Raw genomic sequence first — 27,550 nt, 5'->3', positions numbered from 1 at the left:
TTGACTGAATCCAAATTTTATAGAACAAATACTTTTATTAAAAGGGTGGAGCAAAGAAAGATGCGTTTCTTGCCTCCTTTGGTGCTTTAAATAGAATAATTCGTGAAATCAGAAGGCCACAGGTGCCCCAGCCCTTTCAGGTTGTTTGCGGGTATCTAAATAGCCTCTCACGCAGAGGAATTGGGGTCCCGCCCAGCCGCTGACAGACGGTGCAGCCACCAGTGTAATAAGGTGGCCTGGAAGTAGGCCCGCCGACTGTCTGGAGCCCAGACAGGGCCCTGGGGTGGGAACCTGCTGGGCGTGGCCTAGGCGCAGGGCGCAGGGCGTGGCAAGAGCTCAAGGGCGTGGCCTAGGACAGGGTCCCGGGCAGGGTGCGCCCCGAAGCGAGCGGGGCGTGGCAAGTGCCAGGCCTGGGAGGGGATCCGAGGGGAGGGTTAAAAGGGAGTAGAGCGGGACACGGAAAAGGCCCCGGACCGCGGCAGAGCAGAGGGCCCCGGGGGCGGAGGCGGCCGCGGCCAGAGGAGGGAAGCGCCCCGGAACGGAGCGGGCGCAGGAGCTGTGGGCCCGGTAGGAAGGGTGGGGACCCCTGCAGGGAGCCCAGCGCAGGCCCGCCCTGGGGAAGCTGCAAAGATCGCGGGCGGCTGACCGGAGCTGGGAGCTGCTTTGTACTTAAAGTTCCGCGAAACGTGTCTTTGAAAGCCTGGGTCTGTGGGCCCGGCCCGCGAGGGTCAAGGGGGTTGCTCGATGGGAGAGCCCCGGGGGTGTCATTGCACAGCAATGCCGGGTGGGGACGGCTAGTCTCTGCTTATTATTTTTTTCGCAAGCTTTGGCATCGTACCGCGCCAAGCTTCAGGCCTCAGCCTTGAAGTTTATTTTACCGTCTCGTGGTTCTATCAGAAACATATTCCACTTAGGTACGCTTCCTCAGGGACCCGAGCGAGGTAGAAACAGCCGTGCTGAGCGGTGGGGGGGGAGCATTTGTAAAGGTGCTTTGGGTGCAGTGACACCCCTGAGGGGGGGACATTGCTGAACTGTTAGGTTGTGTGGAAACGAAAGTTCCCTCGTCCTCAAATCGCCTCGGCACTGGAAGAATCAGACTGTATTTTACTCACGTCCTTAAGGACCGTTGCATTCATCGTCGTAGAGAATAAAAATCTGTAAGAAAGAGTCCTGGGACTTACTCGGCCAGTTCTATTTTATTGTACGTAGACGTTAGTGGTGTACAGCAGTTATCCTAAAGGCCTGTCGTAATACCAGAAATAACCAACCCCCTTAAAAAAGAAATCTCAGTGCACCCTGCAAAGGAAAACAGATCAGACAACTTGCTGACTGGTGATGGCAAGATAGCAATGTAACTTTTTTAAAGAGTCATGTGAACCCAAATTCACAAAGTGTGAGTTTATGAGATGATGTTTTCATTTGTGGAGCTTTAGTGCTATAAAAGTGACTAAAATATATGTAATAAGGATTTTAGAATATAGCAGAATAGCCTGTATTTCCACTTCTTGGTTTTAGAATCATAACAGAAATGCTCAAGCCTGCATTTTTGACAGACAGGTGAAGCCGCACTGCTGGAAAGTTTATAGTTGGAAACATCTTTCTGACACAGAAGCCTGTGCCGGAACCCCTTAGACCACCCTGTGCTTGTAACAGCACCAGCCTGCTTGTTTCCAACAGGGAACAACTGTTCTTTCATAGAGCAGTGAGAGTGCTTTCTAGTTTAAAGAACTTTGAACCCAGAATAAGCAGAGACTCATTCTAGTGCTGATTCCAGCTCTGTGACTTTTTTTTTTTCTTTGAGACAGAGTCTTACTATGTCACCCTTGATAGAGTGCCCTGGCATCACAGCTCACAGCGACCTCAATCTCTTGGGCTCAAGTGATTCTCTTGCCTCAGCCTCCTGAGTAGCTGGGACTAGAGGCACTCACGACAGTGCCCTGCTATTTTTTTTTTTTTTTTTTTTTTAAGAAACAGGGTCTCACTCTTGCTCAGGCTGGTCTCAAACTCCTGAGCTCAAGCAATCCGCCTACCTCCACCTCCTAGAGTGCTAGGATTGCAGGCATGAGCCACCTTGCCCAGCCAACTGTGTGACTTTCAACAAGTGTGTATGTGTGTGTGTGTGGGCGGGTGGTTTGTTTTTGTTTTCTGAGACAAAAGTTTTGCTCTGTCGCCCAGCTGCAGTGCAGTGGCATCATCATAGCTCCCTACAACCCCAGACTGCGGAACCCAAGAAATCCTCCTGCCTCAGCCTCACAGGTAGCTGGGACTACAGACTCACACCAGCAGGTCTGGCTAATTTTTCTATTTCTTTGTAGATAACAGGGTCTCACTTTTGCCCAGGCTTGTCTCAAACTCCTGGCCTTAAGGAATCTTCCTGCCTTCAGCTTCAGGAGTGCTAGGATTACTGGCATGAGCCACCAAGCCCAGCCTAGTTGTTTATCTTTTCTAGGCAGATAAAGATAATTGAACACTAGTTCTCCACTCAGTCTGATCTATGGAGTTTTGCAAATAAGATCCTGATTGCAATATTCAGTGATAAATTTGGTGTTGAAATTACAAGGTTATCAGGAAGGGTCTGTTCATCCAATCATTAAATATGTATTTTGTGGCTCAGTGCCCATAGCTCAGTGGTTAGGGTGCCAGCCACATACACCGGGGCTGGTGGGTTCAAACCCAGCCTGGGCCTGTTAAACAATGACAACAACAAAAAAATAGCCAGGCATTGTAGCGGGCACCTGTATTCCTGTCTACTCAGGAGGCTGAGGCAAGAGAATTGCTTGAGCCCAAGAGTTTGAGATTGCTGTGAGCTGTGACATTACAGCACTCTACAGAGGGTGACATAGTAAGACTCTGTCTCAAAAAAAAAAAAGAAAAATGTATTTTGTACCTGGATATGCACCAAGGACAGGACAAATAAGGATGCCAGCCTTGTAGAGTTTATATTCTGGATGTTGGTGGAGGAGCTACCAAACAGGTTGACAAACAGCTACAAATTATAAGCAGGAGGCTAGGATCAAGAAAAATAGAAAATTTTAAGTGGGAGTCATTGAATTTTGATCTGGATAGGAGCGGACAGCAAGGGGACATTCAGAGTCTGGAGAAGGACACACTGCAGTGCCTTCCCGGTCTGGGGCTTGGCCATAGGGTCCCTGTGAGTATAGAAGGTCAAGGATCCCTATGCAAGCATCTTATAGATTGCTTCTAGAATGAAGGTTGAAGACAAAATGACAAATTGCATAGCATGGGAGGAGCTTGGGAATGTCACCCCTTGCTTCCACATGCTCTGAAGTGTTCATGCATGCGGAGTCTTTTTCCTCAAATGTCCTAAATGACCCCAGTAAACCAGACAGTAACAATACTGAGACTGCCTGCGGATGCTAAGGAGCCCTATGAACTTGACTGAGATCACTGCTGAGAGTTTTGTTCACACACTGATGTGGCCTTGTTCTGTTTTCTGTAGCTGTTCCTTTTAGTACATGTTTGGTGGCCCAGGGTTTTCTAGTAAGACTTTTATGGCAAGAGTCTTCTCATTCACAGACATCCTCCTTCACTAAAAAAACAAGAATAAAAAAAATAAGACAGCTGGTCCCATCTGGCATTAACTGGCTCTGTGGTTCTGACTCCCTGTTATAGGAAAGTTTTGTCTACTTTTACCATTTCTCTGTCCCCTTCTTGGCCAGAGTGCAAGTGGACTGATGTGTGGCACTTCCGGGGGACAGTTTTAAGAACCCACAAAACATCCGTCACAACCTCTTCCCCTCTGTCACAATGAACACCCAGAGGGAGGCATCCCTGTCAGCTGAGTCCTGAGTTACTTGCATGCAGGGGTTGCTGGTTTTGGTTTACCAGACCCCTTGGAAGCCTCCAGGAAGATGCTGTTCTGGACATGCATTGTGACCCATGCCTTTCCCACTGCAGGGAGATGACAGGTGCACCCATTCCCATCATGCACCCAGTCACTCATAATCAGAGAGCAGGACTGATAACATTTAACTTTTATAATTTTAATTAACATTCATAATTTTTATCAAAGGTATCAAAACTGGCATTTAGATGTTTAATTATATTCCATAAGGGCAGGCTCGGTTAAAGTGTAAAATATAAAATGGTTCAGTGCGTGGAAGGGATAGAAATCAAGGCTGTCATTTTTTACTTTGAAAAACACAATTCACATATATTTTTTAAATTTTCAGTATCCTTCCAAGTTTTCCAATATAGAGGAATGTTCGTGGGTGAGTTGCAAAGAGATGACTCTTTCCCAAATGCAGTTATCCATGGACGCATTTCAGAAATTATTTTGTCACCAAAGGACATTTGAAATGAATCATCCGTACTTACCATTGACTAATTTATTTTTTCCATGTAGCTTCAAAGAGCATTTTAAAAAGATTCCCTGGCTGGGCGGCGCCTGTGGCTCAAAGGGGTGGGGCGCCGGCCCCATGTGCTGGAGGTGGTGGGTTCAAGCCCAGCCCTGGCCAAAAACTGCAAAAAAACCAAAAAACAAAAAAAAATTCTCTGGCTGGCTTAGTATCTAGGAGTATCAGACCTAGGTTTTGCTCTCAGTGACCTAGGGGGCGCTCTGTTCACTCTTTTACTCTGACTTTACACAGAAGTGAAGTAGGGAGCATTTTGCTCTGGGCAGAGCCCTGTGGCATTCTTAGGCACATTAGCTATAAATCCAGTCTTCTCAGAGGTTAACAATCAAAGTTCTCCCCCTCTCATTCTCACACGAGTGATATGATGATGATAAATTGCTTGGACGTGACTGCCCCAAGCACTAGTGTGATGAATTAGGTTGCTCAGGGCGCGACCGAAGAATCTCTATTGTCAGTTCCAAGCGCAGAGTATTGGCGGGATTCATAAATAGCCTCTGTCAATGGTGGCCTCTGCTTTGCATATTAAATTCTCCCTTTTCATAGGTCATGGCTTTCAGTTCTTTCTTAGCCATCTCTGTCTCCCACCGAATTCACTTAGATAATCAGCCTTTTGTTTTTTCCTGTTCTCCGCTCATGAAAAGGGTGGGTGTGCTCACGTATACAGTAAACACTGAGTCTTCACAGAAACTGTTAAAATAGTAATTATTAGTCCCTTTCACAAAGCCAGAGTAATAACAGCTTATCTTGCAGTGGCTTAATTGGGTAATTATTTGGTGTTTGAAAAGCACTTTGAAGAGAGTATTGGTAGATATTGTCATTCATTTAACACACTTTTGTGTAACTGAAAAGCCACAGAGACCCAAATCCTCAATATTCTTGGGTAGCAACCAAAATGTCTTTATTGATGTTTCTTACAACTGAAAAAATTATAAATGTATTGCTTTTTGAAGGATTTTAAATATTTTCATAAACTTTCAAAGTTATCTCGTGTTTGTGCCTTCACATTTCCACGTGTCTCATCCATAAGATTCCTTATGTGTCTGAAAAATTAATCAGTCTTGCTCTCCAAAAGTGTGGAGAAAAAAGAAAGCCTGACCTCTAATTCAAGGGTATTTCCCTTGATAAAGCTCCTGTAAATGCTGTGTGGTATCTGTTTAACTTTTCAACAAGCTTTCCTATTATTCTCTAATGAATCACTGATGGGAGTATTTATTTGGATCTGATGACCATCAACATTTGTTACAAAGGGTTAGGCTGAATTACACATGGCTGCCTAGCCCTTTCCATAGATTTTTCTCCTCACTTTCTAGATCTGGGCAGATTTGGAAATCCAAGTTCAGTGTGTCAGCAGGGCTGGCATGTCCTGAGGGCTCCCTCCGTGGCGTGTAGATGGCTATTGTCCCCCTGAATCTTCACATGGTCTGGTCTTCCTTCTGTGCATGTACTAACATCCTCTTCTAATGAGGTCACCAGTCCTAATAGAATAGGGCTACTCTACGGACCCTATTTGAACTTAACAACCTCTCTAAAGGATTATTTGCAAATACCAGCACATTTTGAGGCAATGAGGATTAGGGCTTCAACACATGAGTTTTACATGGACACAGTTCAGTCCATAGTGCTATCCCACCATAGTTATGGTCTCTTTAGAAACTCCCACTTTTGGAGTTCTTTTGTTTGAGTCTCATAACTTGAATCACCAAGTGATGACTGCAAATCTTTGGAGGATGTGCTCAGTCCAGGAATTTGTTAATATTAAGGAGCACTGGCATAATGAGATAAAAATTGAAGCAACATTATTAAATCAAGTATACCTTGCAATCTGGGCTAAAACCCTCTATATCTGTATAACAACCTACAGATATTTTTTACCCCTAATTTCTTCTTTGAATAAAAAACTTGATATAGGGCGGCACCTGTGGTTCAAAGGAGTAGGGTGCCAGCCCCATATACTGGAGGTGGCAGGTTCAAACCCAGCCCCGGCCCAAAAAAGAAAAAAAAAAAACTTGCTATGATTAGCCTGCATAATACCTTTTCTTGTACCATCAAAAAGGGCATAAGGATGAAGGACACGTTTGTTCTGCTCCCTGTAAGGACATCTTGTGCTCATGTTACTAACCTGTGTGTTATTATCCCTCTATTATCAACTGAAGATGTCTAAGAAAACAGAAAAGTTTCTGAAGAGAGATGTGCATCTAAGAAGCTGGAAAAGTTCCTATATTCAAGGAAATACTGGGAGACGTGAAGACACAAAAGCCTTGAGTTTGACATTGTCTGTTCATATCTGCAATGGGTACTATTATTGATTCTTGTGAGCTCCACAATGTTCCTTCAGAATAGAATAATAGGGTTTTTTTAATCCATAAAAAAATCTTTTTTAGTAAATTCATAGCCAGAAATCCTCAGAGGATGGTATGTGGTACAGAAGAGTATGTAAGTAATATCTGGAGTTTTACATGGACTGTGAAACGTTTTTTTCTTTAAATCTGTTTTAAATTGGAACTTACGGTGGAAGCTGAGTGATGGAAGCTCTACCATTCTCACTATGTTTGTGAATTTTTGAAAATGTCTATATTAAAAAGTTAAAAAAAATTATTTTTTGAGACAATCTCACTCTGTCAACCTGGGTAGAGTGCTGTGGTGTCATCATAGCTCATAGCAACCTCAAACTCTTGGGCTCAGTAGATCCTCTTGCCTCAGCCTTCCCACGTAGTTGGGACTACAGGTGTGAGCCACCATGCCGGCCAGTTTTTCCATTTTAGTACAGACAGGGTCTCACTCATACTCAGGCTGGGCTCTAATTCCTGATCTCAAGCATTCCACCTTCCTCGGCCTCCCTGAGCGCTGGGATTACAGGTGTGAGCTACTGTGCCTGGCCTAAAACAAAATGTTTTTTCAGTAAGAAATGAATGAAATATATAGCCTTTTTCAATGCAATATTTGGTAACTTTTCAGGGACAGGCTAAATGAAGTATACATGTATGTGTTAGACAATATATGTGTAGGTAAAGTGTGGTTTTAACTACCAGTTCCTAGAAAAGTATTGTCTAAACCCTTATCCAAGATTGGCTACAAGAACATCTTTCCTCATTTTGGCCTAGAGTATTTGACACTATTTTTGTCACTTGCTGGCATATGGGAGATTCCCAGGCTCTCCCAGCTTCTCCCAGGCCAGTCTGTGACTTGAGAGCCTGTCCATTAACCACTGTACAGATCCATTGAACATAAGAATTTAAGAAGAGGCCTCTTGCTCCCAGAGCTAGTGCCTGTGTCCAACACCTTGTATAAAACTGTCTTCTGCTGTTGCAGGAAGGATCTCACAGGCCAACATTAGTCAAGAAAAGCTCTACTGAATGTTCAGAGGAGAGATGCTCTGAAGCTCTGTCTCCTGCTGTCATGGGCAAGGCCCATCTAACTTGTCCTACCCTGCACATCTAGGATGAGAGAGAGTCTTGGCTCTCACTTTGTGAGCCTCACTCACAGTTCTGCTCCAGGCTCAGGCTGGACATCGATTCTCTTTGGCTTCTGTGTTGCTTTGAGCTTGCCCGATTATCATTCAGGAAGATGCATCTTCAAGGATGTTTCCCTTGCTCCTTTGTACTATTTTGGAGCAGCTCAGAGCAGGAGTAAAGAATGTACTGTTTCAAATACTGACATAACCAAGACTTCGTGCAGCCACATTGGATCGTATGGACGTGCAGGGAAGGAGGAGCCCCCTTTCATGTCTCTTCCAGGTACTATCTCTTCACTTTTTGCCCATCAGTGTATTGGGGGAGGGAGATCAACATATTTGAAGCTGAGAGTTCCAAGTTTAAAATGATCTCTATGAAGATTCTTAGAGTTGGATTTATTGGTCTATTGAATTTCTTTAATTGTTCGATTTATAGTAGACAGATAAACCTATATAGTTCCTTAGCATTAGGGATATGTCATGGACCTTTGCCACTACTTTTTTTTTTTTTTTGCAGTTTTTGGCTGGGGCCGTGTTTGAACCCGCCACCTCCGATATATGGGGCCCGTGCCCTACTCCTTTGAGCCACAGATGCTGCCCACCACTACTTATTCTTGCTATGTTGAGGTCAAGTGGATTAATTTCTTGAGTTTTACATTCCTTTGTCTTTTTATTTTTTGAGACAGAGTCTCACTTTGTCGCCCTGGTAGAGTGCCAAGGCATCATAGCTTGCAGCAACCTCAAACTCTTGAGTTCAAGTGATCCACTTGCCTTAGCCTGCCTAGTAGCCCCACCACAATGCCTCTCAAATTCCTGAGCTCAGGCGATCCACCAGCCTCAGCCTCCCAAATTGCTGGGATTATGGGCATGAGACATTGCACCTGGCCTATATATAGAATTTTCATAATGCATTATGTAGCAATACAGATTTTTGTTAATCTGTTCTGCTTATTTTTATATTACTAATACTTTAGCCAAAGTAAATTTTCATTAATTATTCCTATGAATGTAATAATTTCACATTAACTCTAAGGAAGGTTTATTAACATGTTGTTTCTATCTTATATGTAGTTTCTATGTTTCTGAAGAATGGTATCTTAAACTTTAGAGTTTTAGTCCGTGAATATTAGATCTTAGTAAGTAGCTATACTACATCAAGTACAAGGTCTTCAGCTATATTCTTTATGCTAGCTATCATATTTATATTTTTAAAGCAGCATTATTTAAAATGATGTCAACCATTTTAGGATCAGTATAAAGATCTGAGAGTTAAAATTGAATGATAGTTTTCTCTGCCTAATGAGAAGTCAGATTATATTTCTGATGACTTGGGAGGGCTGTTACCCCCAGAAAAGGAATTAGATCTTTAACGGGCCAAAGAAAATGAATGTGTTAAAAGGCATTGTGGGAAATGTTTTGTATCCTTTAATTTTCAGAAACTCAGAATGATTTTCATTAGTTCTTATGAATCTTGACTTAGTCTCCTAACATCTTCCAGACTGTTTGCTAGGCCTGTGTACTATCATTACCATTCATTAGTTAATATTTTCCTTTAAACCAATCTACTTTTTTCCCTTTAGCCACATCATAAGCAATAATATCTATGAAGTCAGAGGCTTGTAAGGTTTATTACTTTCTTTTCTAAAACACATTAAAATAGATACTTGTTTAAAGCATTTATAAATGTCTATGGACCACCTAAAATCAGTTTGAACCACCAGTGGGGGCAGGGAGAAAATACACACACACACACACACACACTCAGGGTTTCCCTAAAGTTCATGCAATGAATTACACTTCTTTTTTTTTTTTTTTGGAGACAGAGTCTCACTGTCGCCCTGAGTACAGTGCCATGGCTTTGTAGCTAACAGCAACCTGAAACTCTTGGGCTCACGCAACTTCTTGCTTCAGCCTTCCGGGGGCTGCAGGCACCTGCCACAATGCCTGGCTATTTAGAGACGGAAGGTCTCACTCTTGCTCAGGCTGAACTCAAACTTGTGAGCTCAAGTGATCACCTACTCCTTCAGCCTCCCAGAGCACTAGGATTATAGGTGTGAGCCACCACATCCAGCCAATTGTACTGTTTTCAAAAAGTGATATATATTTATGTATTGAAAACACTTTTTGAAAACCGAGTGTTTTTTTACTTATTTCCCCATCCACTGAAGAATGAAATTACTCTTCGGTTGGCACAAAATTTTCAGAATAGTTGCTGTGGTTGTACTGTGATGACTGGAAACTAAAAACCCAGCATGTATGTGTGTGTGTTTATACATATGTGCATATGCAAATAGATCATGCATATGTATGCGTGCATATGTAAATAGGCAGATAATGGATCATATAAGCTGTTATTTGGAAAATAGCCAACAGTGTCCAGTTTCTCAGGCAGTCAGCATCATTTACATGAGGGATGATAAAGCCAGCTTTGTGTTATAGCTGTGCTTCTATTTTATTCTCATTCATAAGCAATGTTATAGTAAGTTTATAGTAAAGTTCATACAAATGCCCTAATATAGTTTGAGTACAGTTTCCCTAGTGAGACATCAGAAAAAGAATGCAGAGAAGGAAAGATGTCAGTGGAGTTCCCATTCCTTGTAAAGAAATGTTCTGATGTGCCACTACACCTATCTCCTCATTTATTTAATACTTAAGCAAATTGAACTAGTGGGAAGCCACTGCAGAAGCCATTTATAGTCTGTCTGACACCTCTCCACCTAGAATCACAGAGCTCATGGATGGGAGGAATTCTTCCACCCAGAATCACTTGTAGATGGGAGGAATTCTAGAGATCACTTTGTTCAACTCCTTCGTTTTATCAGTGAGGAAACCGAGGTCCACAGCATGATTTGCCCAAAGACGCTTTGAACGTATCCTCTTGGTTTGTGACATTCATGCAGTGGATAAAGTTCTAGCCTTTCTTCCTCTCGGGGGACTGAGATGTGTTCACAAGAGCATCATGTTTTCCCATCTGTGTCCCATCTTCCATTTTTGAGATATAACAAGTTAACGTTAACTTGTGGTCACACTCAAGATGCTTTATAGCCACTAACCATTATTTTATGTCAATGAAAGAGTAACCTATTGAATTAAGGAATTAAACAACCAATTGAATCAGGAAATATTTCTGGTGCCTTTAAATAAACTTAAATTAGAGAGGGAGGAAAAGCTCTTTTTTTTTTTTTTTAAGACAGAGTCTCACTTTGTTGCCCACAGCTATGATGCTGTGGCATCATAGCTCACAGTACCGCAAACTCTTGAGCTCAAGCGATTCTCTTGCCTCAGCGTCCCAAGTAGCTGGGACTATAGGCACCTGCCACAACGCTTGGCTGTTTTTAGAGACAAGATCTCGCTCTTGCTCAGGCTGGTCTTGTGAGCTCAGGCAATCCACCCACTTCGGCCTCCCAAAGTGCTAGGATTACAGGCCACCATGCCCAGCCAAAGCTTGGTTTTTCTAAGCAGTGTCAAGATTTATGGTACGTAATAAATATTATTTGTTATGGCACATATATGTGGGTTTAAACATTCCAAGATCTTGACTTTAATCTATAATTATGTTTAAGAATAACTCAGAATAAATGTGCATTCAATGATAAATACTAAAATGATGAATACATTGTATAATACAATAAAAACTGATAATCAAAAGTAATAAAAGCATATTTTGATATTAATGCTTCATGAAAAAATATATGAAATGAGTTACTATAAACAATAAGCTTAGAAAAGAGAGTTTTAATTGCTGGTGATGTCTAAGCAAAGAGCAGGAGTGTTAGTGCTGGAGAGACTTTACCTGAGAAGTTAAAAATAACTTGAAAGGAAGGATGGCAAATGTTGTTTCTGGGATAGGTTTAAGCCTTATTGCTGTGCCGCTGCTTGTTTTAAAGGTAGCTTTGAGCACTCAGAGAGCATGTTTTTATCCTTACTGTGTTCCAATTAAAAAAGTGTCATTTCTATTTTGGAAACCAAATCCAGAGTAGTTCTGAGGCCTCCCAGGCCCACACAATTGGGGAAAAGGAAAATTAGCGACCATTATCCCTCAGAATGTGGTGACTTGCCGTAACCAAGAAGGCAAGCGTGTCTCTAATAGTACAAGAGACACCACCGGTTATTAATTCTTCTGCTGTGCGTGCTAAGCAGGAGTGAGACAGACCCTACATTTGCAGACCCAAAGCAGCTGGGAAACCTGTGCATTCTTTGTCCATCCATAAACAGGTATGGAATACTGCTGTGCCAAGATTGTCCTAAATGCTTGCTGTGATGCTGTGCTCATTTACACGTCGAGTTCCTTGAGAGTTATGATAATCTGTTTGCAGTTCTCCAGTGGTGTCCCCAGAGAATGTCAGAGGCTTAGGGCCCCCTCAAAGGAACACAAGGCCCTGCCTGTCTCTGACAGCTGATAGTCATTTTACACCGGGCTTTCAACTACGAAAAGCAAACCGAGGAGACTTTCCCTAACTAGGCAGTGCTTTTCTACATTGGAGTTTCTTTTTTTCTCCCCCTTGATCCCATCACTCAGGGAACAGCTCTGCTCATGCCTCTCTTAGCAACAAAGAACAAGGTCCAACTTCCACTCTCCCCACTAAAAGCAGCAGAAGCACCTGCAGGGGAGAGATTCGTTTTTCTTGTTCCCCTTTTTTCTGTAGAGGTTGGAGTAGGGATACAACTGTGTCCACTGCTAGTGTGTGGGTAGCTTTTCTTCTTCCCATAGTTACTGAATAAAAATGCCAGGCAGACTCATGACTCCTGACAACACACCTTCCATTTCTGTTTCAAAGCCTTTATGTTTAATATATTTACCCCGTTAGCTGATGATTAAACATTTCTTCTTTAAGGAAACCTTTCCTGGTCACTCTTATCACTAGGTACAGCGAGTTACTTTGGAGGATTTTGTTTATCATAAGAGTATTCATTTTGTTTACCTATGTGCTGCATAGAATTTGTTGTAAGCCTCATTAAATTGTAAACTCCTTGAAGACAGGGATTATGTGTGCTTTTTTTTCTTTCTTTTTTGTATACCGCAGGGAGGGACTAACCTAATTTATTACTGTTGTGAGTCCTAAGCAAACAGATAAAAAGCAAAAGCAAAACAAAAACTTAACATCTTACGAAAGGACAAAAACTTAACATCTCACAAGTTAAGGATTGTATAGTGACCTTACAACAAAATGCACTAACCTTTTGAGAAGTGAAATGCTTCACTGCTGGGCATTAGATTTTTTTTTTTTTTCTCAGTTCTTTTTTAAGCTCTCCTATCACAACTGGGCTCCATCACAATTAATCTTCTATAGTAGTGCAGTGACAATGAGATGATTTCTCTGGAGAATCTATGCTAATACTATTAAAATGCTCTTCCAGTGTCACAAGGATCGCAGTGAAAGCATTCAGGAACTGTGGTTCTGTGATGATGATATTACAGCAATGGGTGATTACCATAGGAAACTACTCATTCAATCCTGCAGGGACTTGCGTGATGAAGCCATTAGAACATGAGACGATAAGGACACAATAACTTGAATGCACATTTGTGATGCGAAAACTAAAAGCTAATTGGAATGCAAGTCGTATTTCCATTAAATTGTAATTAACCACAGAAAGCGATGCTTGTTTAAATTTGAGACGGAGACTGCAAGCCAGAAATGAAAGTTGTGGATAAAGAATGCAAGCCCGAGGACAAGCTTAGAAATGGCTAGAAACCATTGGCAACTCTGCCCGCTAGTGTTTACTGGGTGTGAAAGCTCTCGGGGAGGTGGCTTCTGCAGACTTTCTCCCTCCTGGCTGGTCCTCCAAAGTAACCAAAAACAGAACCAACAGACGAGATGCCCTGGATCCCATTCCCATTCCTACCACAACTACAGTCTTCTTGTTTTCTTGAAGTGGGCATAACCTGACATCCCTCAAAATAAGAGACTAAAGCAATTTTTCTCCTGCATGAAGTCACTTTTCCTTTTTTTTTTTTTTTTTTTCATTATTTGGGATTTGTTGAGGGTACAGAGAATGAGGTTACACTGATTGCATTTGTTAGGTAAAGTCCCTCTAATAGTTGTGTCCTGCCCCCGAGAGGTGTGTCACACACCATGACCCCCCCATCTCCCTGCCTCCTCCCTCCCCACACTCCCTCAGTCTCCTGCCCCCTACCGTATGCTAGATCATCTACTGCCTTCATATTAGTATTGACTGCATTGGATTCGTGCTGCTTCATTCTTGTGATGTTTTACTAAGAATAATGTGATCCAGCTCAATCCAGGTTAATACAAAAGGTGTAAAGTCTCCATCTTTTTTAATAACCACATGTAAAAGACTGGAACTCAACCCACACCTTTCACCACTTAAAACTGACTCAAGATGAATAAAAGCCTTAAATCTAAGACATGAAACAATCCAAGTCTTAGATGAAAGAGTGGAGTAACCTTTATTTTATATATATAACAAAATTAATCCGTGTTCAAAATCAGACAAAACAGATAAGCACAAAGGAGAAAAAGAAGATTAAAAAAACCTGAAAAAGTTCTGCCCCCTTGGAGATGACCTCTGTGACCACCTCTGTGTATTTTCCTTCAGACTATTTTCTTTGCCCAGGGTACACATTTTTTTCTTCAAAAATTTGCAATCTACAATACTTTGTAAACCTACTTAGTGATTCTTCCTGTCCTATCCAGTTGTAAGATCTGTTTCTTATCCAGGAGAATCCAATTGATAAGTCTTGCTTGTATTTTAAAAGTCATCTTAAGTTGGGTAATTTTACACGTCAGCTGGGAAACTACATTTTAGTATTAGGGAATAATATTTGGAAGAGTTTATGCTCTGCATACATCAGATCTATAGACTACAGATCTATAGTAAATCCTTCAGATTCTATTAACAATGCCATGGGGACTTAACATGTCTGTTTGTTTAAGAATCAATGGTGCCGGGCAGCACCTGTGGCTCAGTGAGTAGGGCGCCGGCCCCATATGCCGAGGGTGGCGGGTTCAAACCCAGCCCTGGCCAAACTGCAACAAAAAAATAGCCGGGCGTTGTGGCGGGTGCCTGTAGTCCCAGCTACTCGGGAGCCTGAGGCAAGAGAATCGCTTAAGCCCAAGAGTTAGAGGTTGCTGTGAGCCGTGTGACACCACGGCTCTCTACCGAGGGCGGTACAGTGAGACTCTGTCTCTACAAAAAAAAAAAAAAAAGAATCAGTGGTGCCTTTGAGAAGGCATAGAGTTCTCATTTGTTCTAGACTGATAATTATTATATGTGTGAGGCTAGTGTTTTTCAACCTTTTTGATCTCTCGGCACACTTGGACCTATAGTTAAACTCCCACACCACACTTAAATTGTGTTTATTTTAAAAAAGAGTAAAAGGGTGGTGCCCATAGCTCAGTGGGTAGGGTGCCAGCCACATGCACCAAGGCTGGTGGGATCAAACCTGGCCGGACCAGCTAAAGCAACAATGACAACTGAGACAAGAAAATAGCTGGAGGGCGGTGCCTGTAGCTCAAGGAGTAGGGCGCTGGTCCCATATGCCAGAGGTGGCGGGTTCAAACCCAGCCCCAGCCAAAAACCACAAAAAATAAAAAAAAAAAAAAAGAAAATAGCTGGGTGTTGTGGCGGGCGCCTGTAGTCCCAGCTACTTGGGAGGCTGAGGCAAGAGAATCGCTTAAGCCCAAGAGTTAGAGGTTGCTGTGAGCCGTGACGCCATTACACTGTACTGAGGTATATATATATTTAATGTGACTTGAACTTCTTTCTAAAACTAGTTAATGATCTTCGAAAATTTGGGGGCCATACCTAAGATCCTCTCACAGCACTCCAGTTGAAAATCACTGGTCTAGATAGAGTATGAAAAGCTAGGAACATTTAGGGTCTACAGAACTCATTAGTTACACCATGGTGTTTACTTGTTCAGATGTTATAAGGACACACAATAGCTTGTGTGCACTTGCTCCCAGTTATGACTCAGTGTGGTTATTGCTCCTTGGTTTAAATATAGTTAAGATGAGTTTTTGGTATTAAGTTTGCACTTAGACATGCTGTATACTTTAGAGTTATTTTTATTACTACTTCTTGCAAAAACCAAATTAAGTAGGGAAGTCTAAATTACTGGAGTTCTTATTTTTGTAATTAGGAAAAAGAAAGCACAGTGCAATTAAATGGCTTGTTTCTTGTCACCCTGCGAACGGTGGAATTGTGATGAGAATTTCTGGCCCTGGATTATTGTAGCCTCTTTTTTAGGCTAACATGTGATGTTACCTTGGGATAGCTCTTCTGAATTAAGGGAGATAAGACTAATTAACTGGGATGCTCATAGTAAATACCTACATACGTTAATGAAAATAACACTGGACTGACAAGTTCAAAGACAGGTTCTAGTTTGGGCTCTATGACCTTCAAAAGATCAAGGATTCAGTTTTAGCACCTAAAAATGAAATCATCATATTAAATGGTCTCCATAGTCTCTTCCAGCTCAAAAATTCTAAGATCAATTAGTATTTAACATCAATTGAAATAAATATTTTCATGACATATTTTATTTTATTTTATTGCAGTTTTTGGCCAGAACCAGGTTTGAACCTGCCACGTCTGGTATATGGGTCTAGCGTCCTACTCCTTTGAGCTACAGGGTATCATATATTTTAATATTTAATAAAATAATATTTTACCTAATTTTAGTCTATTAATCCAAATTCAAAATCTTGTTCCACTTAGATGGCACTTCATAATTTAATGTATTTTAACAGGAGATTTGTAATTTGACTTAAAATGTCTTTCTTTTTTTTTTTTAATGGGACAGAGTCTCACTGTCACACGAGCTGGAATACAGTGGCATCAGCACAGCTCACTACAACCTCAAACTCCTGTACTTAAATGATCCTCCTGCCCTAGCCTCCCAAATAGCTGGGACTACAGGCTTGTGACACCATCCCTGGACCTTTTTTTTATTTTTTGTAGAGAGAAGATCTTACTATATTTCCCAAAACGTCTTATTATATTATATTTAAAGGTCTCAAACTCCTGGGCTCAAAAGTGATCTTCTCAACTCAGTCACCCAAAGTACTAGGATTCCAGGTATGAGCCACCAGGCCTGATTGCAATATTGTTAAACCACATTTAAGATGACAATGAAAAAATAAAATAAAAAATAAAATCACAATGAACGGATGTTTCTGCTGGCATAATTACTTAACCATATAAAAAGTTGTGCCAAATGCTGTCAGCAACCTAAACTCCAGGGTTTCAGCGATTCTCTTGCCTCAGCCTCCTAAGTAGGTAGGAATACAGGCGCCCGCCACAACACCTGGCTATTTTTTTTGTTGTTGCAGTTGTCATTGTTGTTTAGCAGGCCTCAGCTGGGTTCGAACCCACCAGCCTCCGTGTATGTGGCTGGCGCCGTAACCACTGTGCTACAAGCACTGAGTCCATTGCTAAATCTGATAGTGCCTCTTCCTTTTATGGGGAAAATATATGAGCAATTACATTCCCTTTATACTTAAATGCATATGTATTAATTAATTAAAATTTGTTATTTTATGGAGGAACCTCTTAAAAAATTTTGTGAGGTTTTTTTTCTCTAGACAACTTAGAATTTTATTAGAGCATTTTTTTTCAGCCATGCGAAAGACTTAGAAAAAGTAATTATTGCTCTATGACATACACAGTCATTTTAGATTCACTTTTGACCCCACTGTAGTAAATCAGCTTTTGAGAGTAGCAGTAAGCTGTTGGTGACTTTCATTTTAGTAAATCAAATAGTAAAAGAGGTCTCCTGGTCATCTACTACCCTTTCGGGACGAGGCAAGGTTTGCCACCTTAACTTCCTTTCTAGACTAATAGCAAAGGCTACCTCTAACAATTTTTCTCAAACATGAGAATCCACAATTCTCAACACAATTTTTGACTATCCTAAACAACTTTAAGTACATACCGGATCTGTCTATCCCTATTATACAACCAAATATTGTCACAAGATCTCATTATTTGCATCTCCGTTTCTTTCTAAGACTCTAGTGATACCAAATTATTATCTAAAACAGCGGTACTCAACCTATGGGTTGCGATCCCTTTTTTAACAATGAAAATACATTGTGGCATTAGGAAGGTTGAGAACCACTGATCTAAAACAATAGCATTTACCTCTTTTATGAAATTCTTTTTCCAGTCCAGGGTCTCTGTGTCCCTGGGAGCTATGACTCTATTTCCTAGGATGTCAGGAGGTGGTTGGATTGAGAGAACGCGTCATAGTGTGGCAAAGTGGTTAGAGTACTTTAATTTCCTTTGTAAGAAGTGGACTTGGTTTATAGCTTAGATCATATACAATAGCTGGTGTCTGTTTTTCAGAAATCTGACTTTAGGATCTGTTGTCAGTATCCTAAGGGTAGAATCAAGAGTGAGAGCTTGTTTTGTGTTTTTCTAGTCTTTTCCATTTTTCTAGCCCTGCAATTTGTACTGTGTCTGCAGCATGATCAACCCCACTCCTCACATTACCTCCTGAAGACTGGTGTCCACCTGTCTCTCTGGAGCTGAGGGATTCTTAGGGATATGGGGAAGGAAGCAGGGATAATGAAACAGTTAATCAAAGCTAAGAGATTCTAATGATAAATTTGGATTCATGTTGTATGGTTTTTTTTTAATTAAAAAAAGCAACATGTACTTTCTTTTTTTTTTTTTTTTTTTTTTTTTATAGAGACAGAGTCTCACTGTACCGCCCTCGGGTAGAGTGCCGTGGCGTCACACGGCTCACAGCAACCTCTAACTCTTGGGCTTATGCGATTCTCTTGCCTCAGCCTCCCGAGCAGCTGGGACTACAGGCGCCCGCCACAACGCCCAGCTATTTTTCTGTTGCAGTTTGCCCGAGGCTGGGTTTGAACCCGCCACCCTCGGCATATGGGGCCGGCGCCCTACTCATTGAGCCACGGGCGCCGCCCAAAAAAAAAGCAACATGTACTTTCTTTGGCACACATTTCACACATTTTGAATGTTCATTAATAAGTGTTGGTTAACTCTCAAGGAGAAATCTCAGAGGTATGGTTATTATGCTATTTTTAAGGGTTTCCCAGGGGATGCTTACAGATCCTATAGCAACATATTCTGCCTTTAGTGAAAGTAGAATGTAGCTCACCATCTTTGTGTGAACAATAACCCCATTTCCTCATGGATGAAATGGGAACAATAATAATAAAAGTGAATTTCATCTAAAAGCACATCCCCTGGTCTAGTCTTCCACTGCTTTTGATGACTCACCTTCTATGGATCCCTGGCCCACTACACTGGGACATTAGGAGATTTAATTAAAGTGTGTAGAATATCTAAGCTCTTCAGAGAAACATCCAGCATTATTATTGTAGATAACACTTTTGATATTCCATAAGCTCTTGAAGGTAATGAAACCAGCAATAGAGAAACCCAGGGCTTTAATACAGTTGAAGTTTTATGAAGACCCATTCATACAATGTCTTATTAATAATGGCAAACATTGTGAGTTCACATTTCAATTACTATGGCCTAATTGTTCTACTATTTTGAGTGATTTTTCCCTCCTGTTCATAAATAACACATTTGAATGGTCATGCTAGTTTTAGTCTACTTTTAAGGCTTCTCTCTTTTGTTTACAAACTATGACTGTTACAAGACTTTTGTATGTTAGAGGGGGACAAAAAGAGAGTGCTCATTCAGACTTGCCTTTCCCCTGAGATGCAGTTCTGTGCTTGAGATCCCTGAGGAACAAGGAAAATTGCTTTAGCTTTCTAACCGCCCCCCCACCCGCCCCAAGTTCTCCATTTGGCCTACATGCCACACTGCTCATTTTATGACCACCCTAGTATAGGTCCCATCCTTACTGTGTACCAATGTGCAGACTGCGGATGAGCCTCCACAGACTTGGTGGAAGTCCTAAAACACGCTTTTCATTGCTGGTGCCATCAGAATGCTTCTGTGCTGTGCCACCTCCCCCAGGAAGCCCTCTCAGATCCTAGAACTAAGAGAGCTGCCCGGACCCGTCCCACAGGACACTTGGCGTTGTACCTCCTCACCAGCTTTTCCTGCACTCTGCCTCCTTCACAAGTGTCTCATGCACACAGAGGGTGCCAAAAAGGCTTTTCAGAAAGGAAAAAATCTGTATTAAAATTATAATAGTCTATACCCATGACATTCATTATCTTTATATCTTGTATCTTGTGCAATTGCTGAAGTCAAACGTGACTTGAGTATTAAAATTTTAATAATTTTTTTTTTCTTTTTTGAGACAGAGTCTCACTTTGTTGCCCTCGGTAGAGTGCTGTGGCATCCTAGCTTGCAGCAACCTCAGACTCTTGAGCTTACATGATTCTCTTGCCTCAACCTTCAGAGTAGCTGGGACTACAGGCACCAGCCAGATCACCTGGCTATTTTTAGAGACAAGGTCTCGCTGTGGCTCAGGCTGGTCTCTAACCTGCGAGCTCAGGCGATCCACCCTCCTCGGCCTCCTAGCACTTTAATAAAGTTTTGTCCTTTCTCTCATTGAATGTTTACCATGAAGCAAGCACTGTATTGGGAGCTCTCAAGCCTCCTAAGGAGCAAGATTCTATCTTTGTTTCCTTTCATATTCTCTGTTGGACATACTAGGTCTTCCCAAACATTTGCTACATTGAGTTGAAATGTGTCCAGGTGAAATTTCTGAGCGCCTGGCAAGCAGTCTGGGTTGTGGTGTTGTCCTACCCTCTGAGACGGAAAGGCCCAACCTACCCCGCAGATTTCAAAATCAAAGCAGCTTTTCTTAGTATTTCAAGAAGAGTCACAATAGTCGATTTCAACCCTATAAAAAGGCCACAGTGCTAATGAAAATACAGGTCTGCGTGTGGCTGGAGGAAGTTGCCTTCCATCAGTGTGGAACCGAAGGGTACATAGAACACTCTTCATTGGTTGAACATTCATTCATTGAGCATCTACTTGTTTTAAAATTTCATATTAAGGGTGGCGCCTGTGGCTCAAGGAGTAGGGCACCAACCCCATATACTGGAGGTGGTGGGTTCAAAAACTGCCAAAAAAAATTTTTTTTTCATATTAATATGAGGGTACAAATGATTAGGTTACCTTGTCCATATTTGTTAGGCAAAGTTCAGGTTGTAGTTGAGCCCTTCACCAGGGGGTCATGCTGTATATACTTTGATTGTGCCCTTTAGGTGAGAGCTTTCCGCTCCCCCCCCTTTCCCCTTCCCTTGCCCTCCTCTCCTCCCCCCACTTGAATTTAATTGTGTTTTGTTCTTGTGTGGATGTGTGTGTAGTTGTTTATCTATTAAGTACATTGGATACTTGCTTTTCCATTTTGGGGATACTTTACTAAGAATGTTCTTCAACTCCATCTAGGTAAATACAAAAGATGTAAAGTCTCCATCTTTTTTTATGGCTGAATAGTATCACATTGTATACACATAACCGCAGTTTATTAATCCATTCATGTGTTGATGGGCACTTGGGTTGATTCCAAGTCTTGTGAATGTGAATTGAGCTGCGAAGAACATTCTAGTGCAGATGTCTTTATGGTAACATGATTTCTTTTTCTTTTGCGTAGACACCTAGTAATGAGATTGCAGGATCAAATAGAAGGTATATTTATAGCGCTTTGAGGATTCTCCATACTTCTTTCCATAGGGGCTGTGTTAGTTTGCCTAATCTTAAGAGTCATGAATACCCCCACCCCCTGAGATATCACTTAACCCCAGTTAGAATAGCCCACATCACAAAGTCCCAAAGTTGCAGGTGCTTATGTGGATGTGAAGAGAGGGGGAACACTCTTACACTGCTGGTGGGAGCATCTGCTACTTGTCAATCCCTGTAATAACTCAGAGTTGGGATTTATTGCTCTGGATGTGGGGATCCCAGCGCAGCTCTCCTTTTCATCAAGCACAGTGTGGCATTTCTCATATAGATGTCTGTGTAGGGAGCAGATCATGTCTTAGAAGCCACCAGAGCAAGACCACAAGGGCTCAAATCAGACTGAAAAAGCCTCTGAAGCTCCCTGCAGTGGCTCTGAGACCTTTTTCTTTATAACCACCAATTTTTTTTTACACCAATTGGGGCTAGGCCTGACCATCTGCAAACAAACACCTGCACTGGTTTGTAGAAACTCTGAATCAGCAAAGGAAATTAGTGAAAATCAAATTTTTTTTTAAGATAGTCTACTGTATGGTGTGGTCTTCAACAGAAAAGAGCTGAGAAGACTTTATGGGAACTACCTTTAAGGTATACTATGTAGTTATTGTCCAACTGAACCACAAAGGCTTTCTGTGATTCAAAGACTGTTCTAGAATTAAATGGCCTTAAAAAGAAATTAATATGGATTGCCTATACCAGTGATTTTCAACTGGTATACTATGGCACCAATGTGGCGTGCCGTAAAAATTTTAAAGATCATTAATTAAATTATTTTCAAAAGACGTTCAAAGCACAGTAAGTATATTCTTTTTTTTTTTTTCTTTTGACTGTTCGCTAGACTGTTTATCACAACTCAATTTAATTTAAGTGTGCTGAAGTTTGACAAACGTTGGTCTATACATTTTTATCTTTGGCCTCTGAGATATTATCTAGATTTTTTTCCTTGCCAAGGAAGGGTTATGGCCATGAGTCACTTGCACTAATTTTCTATGTATTTGTAGTTTCCTGATTTGCAGCTGGCTTCTACCGATTCAGATAGGAAATGTCCTTGAAAATGAAGCCATTGCTGTTATTTTTTATATGTTCAAGATTTTTGCTCTTAATTTGATTTACTCAGTATCAAATCTCAGGCAAGTTTGGCAATTGGCAACTTTATGATAATGAAGAATTTGAACTAGGTTTTGAGTTCATAAATCTTTGCCTGCCTGTGTCTTTTAGTTGGAGGATTTAAAATCTATATTATTTTTCCTATAACATTAGTATTGGCATCTGATGGGTTGAGACACGAGTAACTTGGATCTTTCATTTTATTCCCTTTTACTGATTTTAAGTATAATGGATAAACATTAAAAATTGGAAAAATATGGGACTGCAAACTAATACAATCTTTTTGGAAGGAAGTATGGAGAATTCTCAGGGAACTCAAATTAGACCTCTCATTTGATCCTATGATCCCATTACTAGGTATCTACTCAGGAGAAAAAAAAAAAAATCATTTTATCATAAGGACATTTTCGCTAGACTGTTTATCACAACTCAATTTACAATCACCAAGATGTGGAAACAACCTAAATGCCCATCAACCCAGGAAGGGATTAACAAGCTGTGGTATATGTACACTACGGAATACTATTCAACCCTTAAAAAAGATGGAGACTTTACATCTTTTGGATTAACCTGGATGGAGTTGGAACACATTCTTCTTAGTAGAGTGTCACAAGAATGGAGAAGCAAGAATCCAATGTACTCGATTCTTATATGAACCCAGTAGACATTCTAATGCACACCCACATTAAGAGAAAAACTGAAATCTATTCAGTGGGGAGAGGGTAGACAGGAGGGGGGATGGAGATGCTTCTAATTAATGGGCACAAGTTAAGGTGTATGGCACAACATTTGGGGGCAGGATACAATTATAAGAGTGACTTTACCTGACAAATGCAAACACTGTAACCTAATTCTTTGTACCATCAATTAACCTGAAACAATAAAAGAAAAAAAAACTGGAAAAATTCATACAAGGTGGCTGTAATTTAAAATTTGTGCAATTTAAAATTCCACAATTTATGGCCACCCCATATAATAGTAATGAAGAAAAAAGGTCTATCTTTACTCCTACCACTCAAAGATAAACATAATATTTTAGTATCTCTGGTTATTAAGGCCTATGTATATGAAGATATATACACTCTGCATAAATTTCCTGAATTTTGTTTTTCATATAGTAGCAGGATAATCACCACTATACAAATGAGGATAAATATTCTTTACAAATATAACTGGAATGGTTATATAATGTTCCATGATATATATATATACACACACACACACGTACATATATATAAACACATCCCCTTAAGTTGTTTTGTTATCATTCTGTGTCATACCATCATGAAATATTTGTGCATACATATTTTTTACACACATCTAAATACTTCCTGAAGTCAGACTCCCTGCAGCAAAAAGGTCACATTTTTAAGACTGGATACATGTTTCTAAACTACTTTTTTCAGAAAAGTTGGGCAAATTTGCATTTTTACTGACATTAGGTATAGGAGGGTTGTCATACCCCATTCCCTACGATCTTGCTTATTTTCACAAACCAGTCAGGGAACCGGGAAGGTCTGTTGTAACTGTCCCCCAAGGAATGCTTTCTGTTGGATCCCTGCCATGCGACTACTTCTGCTAACTTTTAAGAAATAACTTACCATTTTTTGTGTGTGTGTGTGGTTTTTGGCCAGGGCTGGGTTTGAACCCACCACCTCTGGCATATGGGACCAGCGCCCTAGCCCTTTGAGCCACAGGCGCTGCCCAAGAAATAACTTACCATTTTAAATGGAAATCTTTTTTCTTGAAATGTGAAGCTGGACCTCTATTCATGAATAATTTCAGGTGGTTTCCTGGTGTTCCCTGCATCGCCAGTATAAGTGCCTTAAATATTGTATATATTTTTTAAATGGTTATTATTTAGCACTGCACACACAAAACTGAAATGGCACATCCTTCTCCTCTATCATGTTTTAGGGCTTCTCTGGCAACTGTAATCCCAAATAAACATCTTAGTTATTTGGTATTCAGACATTTGGACAGCTATTTGAAATTTGGATTGTTTCCCATGATGTCGTATCCCCTGGAAATTATAAAAATAAAATACATCATGTTGTTCACAGGAATGAGAATTTTATGTTTATAGTTACTGCTGGCTTCATTTATCATGAAGAAAACAAAGTTTAAGCCAGATTTCACATTTGTCTGGACATAAAAAATGTTAATTATTTGTAGGATATTTTAATCTGCTGAGGTCTGGGAATACATATTACATGCTCAAGTCACTTGCAAACTTCAACAAGAAGAAGAAATGTGAAATCTGAAAGGGATTTCAGATTTGGTATCTAATGAGGCTTGGTTTTGGCCAGGCTTTTGTTGAGTGTCCCAACATGGGACAGGGGCCAGCAAGGGAGATGGTGCTGAGGAAAGAATGAAACTTACACTGAACTTAGTGCATAAAACTAGAAGCTGTAAGGGCATACACTGTTCCATGTGCCTGGTGGCAGCATGAGGACAACACAGCCCCTGTCCTGCTTCCCAGAATCTTTTTATTGGGTACACAACACAGCATCTGTGCAAGGATGCACATCAGACAGTCGTCAGCAGTCAAGGTGAAGGATGAGAGAGGGGAGATTACTGCCCCCAGGAAGGTTGAGTAAAGAGTAAGCAAGGACAGAGAGAGAGAGTCATGCAGATATTCCCGAGTTGGATAGCTCCATCAGGAATTCAGCCTGCCACCTCCCAAGGATGAGCTGAGTGGGGACCCTGGGATGGCTGGAGTCCCTCACTCTCTCTATGTAGTCTCAGGGCCTCTCCTGCAAGGGAACCAGATTATTGCAGCTAAAAGCTGACTTCAATGTGGACGGTTCTTTGTGATGCAAAAGAAGGTCTCACTGTTATTCCAGCCTTGGTACATGGGTTGTTCTCAGGATTCCGTTAGCAGCAGAATAAAAATTTCACATCAAACATTCTCCAGGCATTGAGTAGGAAACCTTCTTCTGGGAATGAAAAGGGCAGAGATGAGATCACAGTTTTTCAAATTAAGTAAAATTTAAAGGTCAGTTATTCATACAGTGTCTTGACAATATCGCCCTTTCCCAAACACCAGTATGTTCCTATAGGAAGGCGGGCATGATGCCCTGAGTAGAAATACTGTTTTCTCCCCCTTCCCTTTCTCTTCTCCACCTTTGCCTTCTTCTTTCCCTCCTTTAAAAAAAAAAAAACAAGACTGTGTTTTCAGTTGATTGACTAAAAGAATAACAAATTCAAGAAGCCGGTAGTACTAGTTATCAACGTGTAGAGTGCGTGACTTGAAGGGTTGACCAGATGACATCTGCGTGAAGCATCAGTGGTAGCAGAAGCTGATTTCTCCTCCATGTCTCAGAATACGTTTTTTCTGGCTTTCACGATGGCTTAAATGGATCAACTTTCTTAGTCAAATCAGAAAAAGGAAAAAAAAAATCTTCATTCTCCTCTGAATATGAGGTGCTCATTCATATCTCTGAGAGGTTTTATTTTATGTATGTCACAGTTAGAAGAACTTTACTGGGTCCCATTATCACTCTGTATATGCCCGTGGTTGAATTTCTTTCTCTTCATTCACAGTTCCCAATGTTTTTTGACAGTGTTTAATATTAAAAGTTGTAAATCTACATCCAGTAGAACCATTTCACCGTAAATCACTGAGCATGTGGAAATGTCGTGACTCTGTACACGAAGGGACACGTTCGTTGTTCAGCAGCCAGACCCAGGCTGCGTGAAAGGTGTTATGTTGTCGGTTAGAACGTGCCCTTGTGGTACAGGTATTCAAATGAGCTTTAAAAAAATGTGATGCTCTTTAAAAATACCTTTGTCACAAATCAAATGTCATTGTTAAGTGCAGTGTCCACAGAGTGCAGCCCCACTTGTGTGATGTAACTCACAAAAGCAGAAGTGCAAAAAAAAAAAGGCCAGTGCCTGTGGCTCAAAGGAGTAGGGCACCAGCCCCATATGCCAGAGGTGGAGGGTTCAAACCCAGCCCCGGCCAAAAACTGCAAAAAAAAAAAAAAAAAAAAAATGTTTACTGTAAAATTGCACACAAAGTTTATGGACACCCTGTATTTGGGCCAGACAATACATTTTTTTCCTTAGACACCCATTTATTTGGAGGGTACCAGAAAGTTGCTAGAAAGTTCCAGAAAGTTGCTAGAAAGTTCCATCTGCTCTTCCTCTTACTGCCCATGCTTTCTTGCCATTTCTACTGAAGTCATCTCAGACCAAGCCACCATCTGATACTTTTCTGGATAACAGAGACACCCTGTTGGCCTCCTTGTAAGCACACTTGGCCTCCTGTCCATCCATTCTGCACACAACTGTTAGCCTCTTCACATCAGAGCTTCTGCATAAAACCCTGAAATGCCTCCCTCCCCCCACTTCAAAAAACAATCCGTTAGGGTTTGTTCAGGGAAACAAAACAACCGGGAGTGAAACAGAATGAGGGATTTATGACAGACCTTTCATCCCTGTGAGATAAGTTGGATGAAGTGAACTGAAGATCGATTCACCAAAAATCAATTTGTCAATTTGACCGTGGCATTGAACGTTGTAAAAAGCATTTAGTACCCAACCAGTTCTGTGACTGGACAAGGCAAAGGGAAGAGCCGGACAAGAGTGTGTATCTGTGAAATAAGGATAATGTATTGCATTTAACACACATAAGGGAGCTGGAAATGTGAAATGTGTATTCAATCAAGGCAGGCAGAATCATCTTAAGGGTACAGGCCGGGGTGAGATAGCCTTGCAGAAAACTCAGTGAGACGAAAACAAAATCCCCCTCCCCACACCAAATCTTTCACAATTAGGCAACTTTTAAAATATTTGATGAAAGTTAATTTATGCATATATTTTACAAATAGACAAATCCCGCATAATGCCTCTGGCTTCCAGCTGTGTGGTAGGACTGTTCTCTGATTCTCTTCCTTTGTCTCGATTGTTCTTTTTATTTTGTCTTTAAAACCCTCAGTTCTTTTTGGGTTTCAGACCCATCAGAATTAGAAGAGTTGTTTTCCCTGGCCAGGCTGTGGAAGTC

At 41.1% G+C, this 27,550-nt stretch overlaps 1 protein-coding gene across 4 annotated transcripts in view; it reads left to right on the top strand.

Annotated features, from left to right (window-relative positions):
* Window positions 1-433: 433 nt before the first annotated feature.
* The window catches only part of PTER (phosphotriesterase related), a 60,574-nt gene continuing 33,457 nt past the window's right edge, over window positions 434-27,550 (top strand). Inside the window, exons 1-2 of one of the 4 annotated variants that reach the window (XM_053572361.1) lie at window positions 440-567; window positions 7,686-8,110. In XM_053572361.1, the coding sequence (XP_053428336.1) occupies window positions 7,816-8,110 (295 nt within the window). In that variant the 5' untranslated portion in view covers window positions 440-567; window positions 7,686-7,815. Of the gene's footprint in view, window positions 568-6,544; window positions 6,670-7,685; window positions 8,111-27,550 lie in introns of those variants that run through there. The other 3 variants (XM_053572362.1, XM_053572363.1, XM_053572365.1) reach the window with 3 other exon arrangements.

This window comes from Nycticebus coucang, chromosome 20 (genome assembly GCF_027406575.1).
Source record: "Nycticebus coucang isolate mNycCou1 chromosome 20, mNycCou1.pri, whole genome shotgun sequence".
NCBI classification, from domain to species: domain Eukaryota; kingdom Metazoa; phylum Chordata; class Mammalia; order Primates; family Lorisidae; genus Nycticebus; species Nycticebus coucang.
The sequence above is the reverse complement of the archived record's forward strand: the minus strand, read 5'-3'. Positions and strand labels throughout refer to the sequence as shown.